General features: G+C 38.9%; 1 protein-coding gene across 1 annotated transcript in view; it reads right to left on the bottom strand.

Annotated features, from left to right (window-relative positions):
• The window catches only part of LOC126236313 (uncharacterized), a 111,551-nt gene extending 100,986 nt beyond the window's left edge, over positions 1–10,565 (bottom strand). The window contains exons 1-3 of the mRNA XM_049945528.1: positions 10,429–10,565; positions 2,962–3,285; positions 2,836–2,870 (exon numbers count right to left, since the gene is read on the bottom strand). Coding sequence (XP_049801485.1) covers positions 2,836–2,870; positions 2,962–3,285; positions 10,429–10,506 — 437 coding nt within the window. The 5' untranslated portion in view covers positions 10,507–10,565. The remainder of the gene's footprint in view (positions 1–2,835; positions 2,871–2,961; positions 3,286–10,428) is intronic.
• Positions 10,566–10,765: the final 200 nt, after the last annotated feature.

A 10,765-nucleotide genomic window follows, 5' to 3' on the forward strand; every position in this document is an offset into this window, starting at 1 on the left:
ATCCAAGGACTTCTATCAGCATTGTTCTTTTACTCATTTGATCCTCAGCTGCCTTCACTATTTCATCTCTCAAATCTACTCATTCATCTTCCACTGTACTCCCTTCCCCTGTTCTATTCATGTGTTGCCTAACACTCCCTCTGAAACTCTTAGCAACCTCTGGTTCTGTCAACTTATTCATGACCCATCTCCCTAATTTCCTACTTTTCTGCAACTTCTTTAGTTTTAATCAACAGTTCATAGGCAATAAATTGTGGTCAGTGTCTACATTTACCCCTTGAAATGTCTTATAATATAAAATCGGTTCCAAAATCTCTGTCTTTTCATTATACAGGGTGTACATAAAGCCCAGGAACACTTTCAATTATTTATTGCACAAGAACTAAACATTGTACAGATGTCATACATATTGCAGTTTGGAGAGAAACTCAGAAAGTTGTTTTTTTTTTTTTTTTTTTTTTTTTTTTTTTTTTTTTTTTTCCTCTCTCCAGCCATTATATATGCAAACCATGAGTGACCCAAAAAATGTCAATACAGTAATCAAATTCTTGCCATACCCATCCCAGCATGACATCATCAACTATAGCAATCGCGGTAGAGGCGGTACATACACCAGATCTTTAATGTGTCCCGACAGAAAAAAGTCACATGGAGTGAGATCTAACAGAGTGAGACCTGGTGATCGGGCAGGACATTTCATGAAACAGCTGTCCCATTCTGTAACACGGCTGATCCATCAATGCAGCAGTCCAATGATCAGGTACCCACGAACTTCACAATGAAAATGGGGTGCAGCCCCATTCTGCTGAAACATGAACGGAGAGTCCCACTGCATTTGAGGCATCAGCCATTGCTGCAACAAGTCCAAGTAGGACAGTGCTCTCAGTGAAGAAGACAGTTTTCGACATGTCAAGGCACAAAAAACATTTACCTTTGGGGAATAATGCTCAAATTCAATGCTTTCATATGGATGCTTTGTACCCTAGATTCGACAATTATGTCTGTTCACTTTCCCATTAGTGTGAAAAGTGGCTTCGTCACTAACAATTAAGCAATCAACAATGCCATCCCCACCCTCATTCAGTTGTTGCAACTGTGAACAAAACTCAGAACTCTTGTCTTTCTCATCATCATTGAGCTTCTGCACTAACTCCAATTTGAATGCTTTCATAGACAGCTTCTGTTGCAAGGACTTCCACACCATCATTGGAGCCATTTCAAGTTCACAGAATGCATGATGCACCAATTTATTTGGACTCCTTATAAATGTCTCTCGTACTTGCTCCACATTCACTTTACCCACACTGGGATGTCCGCTTCTCTTTGCCGGGCACAAGCAACCCATCATAACGAATTTGTTGTGCCAGTGGTAAATGGCCTTTCTTGTTGGTGGTGTCTTACTGCACTTGGTTCCAAACATCCATTGAACGGCTATAGCACACTTGTTTTTGTCGAACTTCAACGCACAGAAAGCTCACTTCGCACTGAACTCGCCATGTTTGTGATTTGGGTATACGTGACAAAAAACTTTCAGTGTTTCTCTTAAAAATGACATATGTACAATATCTGTACAATGTTTGGTTCTTGTGCAATAAATAAGTAAAAGTGTTCCTGGACTTTGTGTACATCCTGTCTAATCAGTGTGAAACATTGTGGTGTCTCCAGGTCTCTTCTTCTACTACAACCTTCTTTCATGATTCTTAAACCAAGTTTTAGTGATGACCATATTATGCTCTATGTAAAATTCTACCAGGCGGTTTCCTCTTTCACTCACCCCCCCCCCACCCCCCCCACCCCCCCCACCCCAGTCCATATGCACCTAGTATTTTCCTTGCTCTTCCTCTTTCTACCACTGGATTCAAGCCTCATGTTACAATCAAATTTCTGTCTCCCTTAACTATCTGAATATTCTTCTATATCTTGCTGGCTGTTATATCTATAAAAAAAAACGCAAAAATCGGGAACAAAATGACTGATTTAACAGTTTAACAAACCCAAGGGTCTTTGTTCATAATATCAAGAATAAGTACTGTTCTTTTTTTAGCTTGAGGCATTCCCAACCATGCATGAGGTGCAAATGATCTTTCATAATTACAGTAGCACAAAAGCATCTAGAAACTTTTTTTAGATTTTGTCATATTAAATGCATGATTGATTATGTTTAAAAGTTGAAAGGTAAAAAGATGATAAGTGAATGACACAGTACTGATTCAGAATAAAACCATGCACAAATTAAATATTCTCAGGAACTAGAAGATTGTGAGCATAATGAGCTCTACGAATCTTCATTTGCATCTATATCCTGCAGAACCACTGTGCCATGTGTAGCAGAGGGGGAGGGTGGGGTACTTCTAATTGCACCACATATTAAAGTTTCTTCTAGTTCTATTTGAATACACAGCTCAAAAAGGACTTCTTAAATTCCTCTGTGTGCACAGTAATTAGTCTAGCTGCTTGTCTTTGTGGGCCACATGGGAGTGATACACAGGGAGCTGTACTATACTCCTAGATTCATTGCTTAATAATTGCCCCTGGAATTTTGTAAGTAGACTTTCTCAGGATAGTTACAGTGTTTGTATTGTGCTGCAACAACTCTTATTCTGTTGGGTAGCACATGTCTGTAATTAAAAGTAATTTTTTCCATTGCATCTACTGCCATGCAGGAGTTTCATAAATCTTAAAAGTATGTAATCAATATGTAAATTAGAAATTTTTATCTACAATCATGATATTGTAACAGCTAAACTATATCAGAGACTGAGATAAACTGAAATTATTTATAATGTGCTACAATTTACTTGTTAATTCTACAATCAAATAAGTAACTCTACATACCCTGCAGTATCACCACCAATACCTCCAAGAAGTATCTGTAAAACAAAACAACATCACAGTGCGAAGTATAGTACAATAAATATGTTCATCAAAAATCAAACTGCATTTGTATGTTTTTTCCCTTACTGGATGCTTAGCACAACAACACTTCAGTAAAGGTTCTTCTTTCTTCACTGTAGGCTCACAAACAACAATTCTTGGAATATGATCTTCGGAACCACAAATTATTACTTTAGGAAGACTTTCATCCTCAATTTCCAAATCAAATGTCTCCTCCTCTTCACCAGGACGTGGGCCCTCCAACAGGCATAGCTGAGACTCTGTCAGATGACTAAGTTTTAAAAGGGTTTGTATCCTAATTGTCAGAGCTCCAAATTCACCAAGCTTTGCCATGAGTTCATCCTGTTTTGATTGCAATAATGCTGCATCTTCAGCAGAGAGCATTTCTTTCTGTAAAAGATTATTATCTTGTTTGTTAAAAATTAATTTTATTTGTATTCTAATATTCAAATAAGCTTGAATTTATTCAAGACACTAGAATGCAATTTTCCAGTAAAATGAACAATATACACTATTAATTTATGTTGTCATTAATTGGTAAATAAAATATCTATCCTATGGTAGTTTATATTTGAGGTCACATGCACAACAAATTTTTCTTGCACTTTCCAGGATACAGGTACACCTCAATTCTGTTAGGTGGGTGTAAATCTGTAAGAAGGAAGAAGTAAAAGCACAAGCTCAGAGAGGGTAAGAATAGGTTGAAAACTGGCCACAATCTTTTCAAATGTACTATTTCAATATTAACCTTAAGTGAATATAATAGAAGGAAATATTCCGCGTGGGAAAAAATATATCTAAAAACAAAGATAATGTGACTTACCAAACAGAAGCGCTGGCACGTCGATAGACACACAAACAAACACAAACATACACACAAAATTCTAGCTTTCCACATGCGGAATGAAGCTGTAGTTAACACCAGTGCTGTTTTTCTGGGGGAACGCAGGGGGATGCATACCCCTACACTTTTTCATTGACAAAGTAATCTTTTTACAATGCTGAGAACTTAGAAGAGAGCCAAAGATTTTTTTATTTCATTTTTTCGTATTGGTAATTGCAATACGAACGACACCACACAGTTTTTGGTGGGCAAATCAATGTCATTGACTGTTTCATGCATTTCGAAGCTGCGGCAACCATTCTTGACAACTGAATCACTGGCAGCCAGTTTGCCAAGCACGTAGTGCCTTTGCCCACTAATAGTGGGCGATGGTAGTGCTAAACGGATATGTGTATGCTCAAATTGCATGCTTCATTTGAGGTGATGTAAACTGAAGTGTTCGATACCACATTCTCTTGTATGTTTGTGAGTTTCTTGGTATTGGGTATTGCTGTTTCATTTAAGCTGTAGAGTCAACTGAAGAGTCCGATACCTTTTTTTAGTTCGACATGTTGATGACGTCATGACTAAAAGCAGACGGGTGGTATCCCATGCTTCAGTTATGGAGTAACCTCAAACGTTTTTTTAAGAAAAAAAAGCACTGGTTAACACGCATGGAAGATAGAACTTCCACACATATTCAGCAGTCTCCCTCTCCCACTCAGAAAACCAGCAACACGGAACCTAAAGAATTCATATATTCACCCACACCATTTAAACTACAGCATGGTGAATACAAACTCCCTAAACTCAATACACTTTGGCTAGCCATAGATACCAGCAATCCTGTATCTAACAATAACTTACAGGGTTTTCCTTTTATATAGCCGAATAGACAAATCTGTGCCACTGATTTTGCCTTTACAAATGTCTGCTTGTGTCTGTGTATGTGCGGATGGATATGTGTGTGTATGCGAGTGTATACCTGTCCTTTTTCCCCCTTAGGTAAGTCTTTCCGCTCCCGGGATTGGAATGACTCCTTACCCTCTCCCTTAAAACCCACATCCTTTCGTCTTTCCCTCTCCTTCCCTCTTTCCTGATGAAGCAACCGTTGGTTGCGAAAGCTTGAATTTTGTGTGTATGTTTGTGTTTGTTTGTGTATCTATCAACCTGCCAGCGCTTTCAACATCATAGATGGATAGAATTAATCGGAAAATTTGAAGAAATATAAGCAAAATAATAATGAGTGGCTTGGTAAATTACCATACTTATGTAATAAGACAAAGGATCGTGAGGAAGTTATACATAAAGTGTATTTAAGGTTACAACATAAAGCTAATCTTCAAAAAAATCTTCTTCAAAAAAATCAGTTCGATAAGAAGCTAGGTTTAGGAGTTAGCTATAAAGTTGGGGATTGTGTATTATTAAACAATCATCCCAAATCTAAAAAAAAAAAAAAATTAAATAGAAAATGGTGTAGCTTATTTAAAGGACCATACAGGATTATTGAAATCCCACACGCAGGAAGTTACCTTCAGGAAGATGAAGATGACAAGAAGATAAAAGGAGTATATCCTCATATATAATTGAAGAAATATTTTCATTGATCAAGAATTTAATTTTTTGTATGTATAAAGTAGAATAAGATAGGAAGCAAGAAGTCATGAACAACGTTTGTGAAATTTTCTATGTAGAATTTGGATACAATTAATCAATAGTAGTAGTTTTTATAACCCTTAAGTAAATGTTAAGTCATTAGCACTATTTTCATTGACTTTTGTTTAATAAGCCATTGAGAAAGATGATGGCTTTTATTAAAAGTTATTAAGTAGTTAAGTATGTGCCTATTTTAAGTTAAATATTAATGTTTGTTGGTTATTCTTTGCTAACATGCCTCATCATGTTATACAATAAACGAGGCATCAAGTACGCAAGCACACGGAAACATCTTGTCATGATCATTCTGGGATAAGGAAATTGATTAAAAAAGAGAAAAGATCACTTATTTTGAGAAAAGTGAGAGAAATCAAGAGGAAAGGTAAATAAATATAAACCGATCAACTCATAGACTTAAAAATGTTCCCCATTTTTAAGTCTATGAGTTGATCGTTTGCAATGATAAACATTACTAATACAATAGTGACAGTGTTTAAAAACTGTACTGGTTAATAGACTGATAAGACACGTGTGAAGCGACAAAAAACTTAATCAGACTAAATATAAACATGATCAATTAAGTGCGGAAACAATGTGCCATGATAAAAACAATGAACATGTAGTGCCATGTATGTGCATAAGAGAAGAGTGAATTAATTGTTGCAGACTAAGCGACAATGGTGACGCGGACCATCTTACAGTAGATTGTACTGAGTTATTAGCGCAGTCTACCAGGAGAGCAGCCACTGGACAACGCAGGTCACCAGACGAGCACAGATTATCAGATCATACTCGCTGCCTTATACGATCTGATGCTGTAGCACCCTACCACGGTGCCTGAGAAGAAGAAACTGGCTTCGAACCGGGCCATGTTTGCAGCTCGCATGGCCTGGTGCAGACGCAATGTCAGTGTGGCGATGCGTCAGAAAGAAACTGAACAATAATAATGAAATTTTATAAGTTGTGAAACTTAAGTTCAGATGACTGTACCACATTATGTGACAATTCAATTTTGTGTGTGTGTGTGTGTGTGTGTGTGTGTGTGTGTGTGTGTGTGTGTGTGTGTGTGTGAAAAAATAAAAACAAGGACCTGACCTGGCTAGGGACGTTGAAGCAGGTCATGTACCCACTTCATCGTCCAGGGGATATGTATAATGACCCAAGGACAGAAAACCCCAATTAACCAACTTTGTGAAAACTTTACGTAGGGAAGTGGGTCACTTGACAGTGACAACAACTATTGGTGATAAAAAAAATTAATTACACTGATAATGTTTTGATTAACAACTATAACACTTAAATACTGAGAGTAACATACAAAAGAGGAGATAAAATGAAAGGGTTGTCATGCATTATCTTTTAAACAGGTATAGAATAAATTTAAATTCATATGAACGAAGATTAAATCCAAGGAGGTAATTCGGTCAAAGATAACGTTTACCACGGAAGAGAGTTGTAGACACATCAAAAAGGAAATTCAATGCACCTACAATGCAACTCAGATATGGAAATGTTTAGTCAGTTGCTCTTGAGTCACTCTAGAGTACTATTGCAATAGTCTTCTGGAAGCAAACGCTATCAGATTGCTTCAGTTTTGAAAGTTCGATAATTCGTGAGAGAGAGAGACTAAAGCCATACTCGGTCATTCGACTGAATAAAGTAATCTTTACCATTATCAACATGACAGTGATTTTAATTGAGTGATACTGATTTACTGGACTTAACCTTCGGATCAAAGAACAGTTGCGAACTTGATAGTAAAGGATCAGTGACAAGAAAACTATTTGTAGTCTTGAGTATGACACAATAATACAAAGTCCTGAAGAAAAAACAATACCCCGTTCAATCAAAAGTTGTTGTCAACGTCACGATTACTGGGCTCATGAGAAGTTAATATCAATAAGGGTGGGCCAACACCATATTGAATTCCAGCATTGCCAATGGAGGGCACCATGAACGTGTAAGTCATTTTCAGCCAGATGTCCAGATACTTTTGATCACATAGTGTAAGATATTTACTGGGAACAGAAGACCACACTTCCATTTACAACACAGCCTACTGGCCCATTTGACAAGTGTCCAAGCTTTTTGTCATTCTCAGACTCGCAGAGTGCCTGGAATTTTGATATATATTTCCAACGCATGGTTTACGATAAATTCTTTGAGAAATTATTGAGTGTCTGAAGATGTATTCTTATTTCGCATCCACAGACAATGTTTACACCTGAATATCAAACAATGGAAAATCCAGGATGGAATGTAACAATACCAGAGAAGGAAAGTTGTTACTCACCATATAGTGGAGATGCTGAGTCGCAATAGGCACAACTAAAAGATTCACACAATTATAGCTTTCGGCCATTAAGGCCTTTGTCAGCAGTAGACACACATACAGACATGCGCACACACACTCACACACATGCAACTTGCACACACAACTGCAGTCTCAGAGAACTGAAACCACAATGCGAGCAGCAGCACCAGTGCATGATGGGAGTGGCGACTGAGTGGGGGTAAGGAGGAGGCTGGGGCAGGGAAGGAGAGGGATAGTATGGTGGGAGTGGTGGACAGTATTGCAGTTTAGACAGAGAGCAGGAGAGAAGGTGTGGAGGGGGGAAGGTATAAGTAGTGGAAAGGAGAGAAATAAAAAGAATTTATAAGTCTGGGAGTGGCGGTGAAATGACGGCTGTTTAGTGCTGGAATGGGAACAGGGAGGGGGCTGGATGGGTGAGGACAGTGACTAACGAAGGTTGAGGCCAGGAGGGTTGCAGGAACATAGGATGTACTGCAGGGAAAGTTCCCACCTGCGCAATTCAGAAAAGCTGGTGTTGGTGGGAAGAATCCATATAGCACAGGCTGTGAAGCAGTCATGAGATGAGAAATATCATGTTTGGCAGCATGTTCAGCAGCAGGGTGGTCCACTTGTTTTTTGGCCACAGTTTGTCAGTGGCCATTCATGTGGACAGACAGCTTGTTAGTTGTCATGCCTACATAGAATGCAGCACAATGGCTGCAGCTTAGCTTGTAAATCTCATGACTGGTTTCACAGGTGATGTTAGTGACCGAACTGGAGTAGGTGGTGGTAGGAGGATGTATGGGACAGGTCTTGCATCTACGTCTATTACAGGGATATGAGCCATGAGGGAAGGGATTTGGAGCAGGGGTTGTGTAAGGATGGACAAGTATATTGTGTAGGTTCAGTGGACGGCAGAATACCACAGTAGGAGGGGTGGGAAGGATAGTGGGCAGGACATTTCTCATTCCAGGGCACGATGAGAGGTAATCCAAACCCTGGCAGAGATTCAGTTGCTCCACTCCCAGATGGTACTGAGTTACAAGGGGAATGCTCCTCTGTGGCCGGACTGTGGGACTTTGGGAGGTGGTGGGAGACTGGAAAGATAAGGCGCAGGAGATTTGTTTTTGTATAAGGATATGAGGGTAATTACGGTCATCTTCCGTTTCCACAGTGGTTTCATACAACAGCTTCTTCATGTGCCCTCAGAGGAAAAAATCTGGAGCAGCGAGGTCACTTGACCTGGGTGGGCAGGCCACAGGGGCACCTCAGCTGATCCACTGATTTCCGACGGTAACTCTCAGATGATTCCTCACAGCAGTGCTGATATAGGCTGGTGACCAATCATGCTGGATATACATCCTTCGTCTAACATTCAGAGGTATATCCTCCAGTAGTTCTGGCAACACATTTTCCGTGAAGATGTGAGATCTCCATCCATTGAGGCAGAATTGAAGAATATATGGTCCAGTCAACCTATCACCAAGAATACCAGCCCACACGTTAACACAATATCACTTTTGATGAGCACAAGGTCAAATACCTCATGGATTCACATGCCACCAAAGGTACAAATTGTGGATATTGAAAGGGCTTTAATGAGTAAACAAAGCCCCATCGGTGTACAGGACCTCAACCAGAAATAAAGGGTGCAGGGCAGTTTGTTGTGAAAACCATTGTGCAAACTGCACATGATGGGGAAAATCTTCAGGTGCTAGTGTGCCATGTGCCGAAGGTGCATGGGATGAAGCTGTTGGTCATGTAACACATTCCACACGAGGCCATGTTTGGCACCAAGGACGTGTGCAAAAAGTGTACTAGGAGTTATGTCAACTTGTCGCAGAATCTTGTCTTCTCTTTTGGGAGTTCACACTGTTCCAACTCCAACCTGTACCATGCATAAATGCGTGGAAAGTGCCTGTTTCATATAGCAAGTGATACAGACATCAGAATGTTTGGTGTTGCGGAACACATTGGTTAGAAAAGTGTTGTCAGATACTCCCTCACTGCAGATCATCCATTTTCACTCACAGATCTTTATACCAGATGCATATCAGCTATGTCAGCATATGTGAGCCACTCCATGTTCACTGTTGGTTAACAAGTGGTAACTAGTCTGTTTACAAGGAAGTTACCATTGTTGTCACAAGGTAGTGATGCTTGCAAATGAATCAGTGAAGCAGACCTCAGAGCCAACTAACCATACACAGAGATGTTTTGAATGTCGGTACAAATTCCCGGTCAGCAACACTGACACTACACCTAACATCAGCACTGCTACCAAATATTCCCTAACATTACAAGGCGACTTCAGAGACCATATGTTCCTCATTGATGTTCTCTACTTCTTGCATTAATTTGAATGAATAGTTTCAGAACACCCTCTATATCCCTAGAACACCCCTGAAAATGTTTGCAGTTTCCCACATGGACTTTCATTTCACAATGACATAAAGGATTATTGATATAACTTTTATATGAAAGGCAACAGAAGTTTTGTATAATATTGACTTAATGTGTGAAAAAAGTATTAAGTGACTGCTGTAATTCAAGCAGTTCACAATTACAGCAATCATCTACAAAAATTGCAATGCAATGCAAAAAAAATAAAAAATAAAATAAAAAAAATAAAAAAAATTCAAATTATCCTAGGTACTCTTTATCTGACCAAAGATGCAAGAAAATTTACATTATAATTGACTTCACATATTACACTGATTTATAAAGATAATTGTAGATGTGCACAAAATACCATACCCACCGTCTGAAATTCTTTAACAGATGCTTTCAGGGACGCAATCATAGCTGCAGCTTCTCTTGCTTGACCTCCAGCATTCATGAGTTCATTGAATACATCAGATTCATCTGATATTATTCCTTCTCTTTCTTCTGGCTGAACCTCTTCCCCACCCTCCTCTCCACCTTCACCTATCTCACCCTCACCCTCGCCTTCTCCTTCCTCACCCTAAAATTAAACATTTAAAGAATAGTTGTAAATTTATTTATTTACAGTAAGAGAGCATCACTGAAAAGGATAAGTAATGACAGACACCATTATTAATGAGAAATGACAAAAACAAGAAAAATAACTTACAAAC

This window comes from Schistocerca nitens, chromosome 1, assembly GCF_023898315.1.
Source record: "Schistocerca nitens isolate TAMUIC-IGC-003100 chromosome 1, iqSchNite1.1, whole genome shotgun sequence".
NCBI lineage: Eukaryota > Metazoa > Arthropoda > Insecta > Orthoptera > Acrididae > Schistocerca > Schistocerca nitens.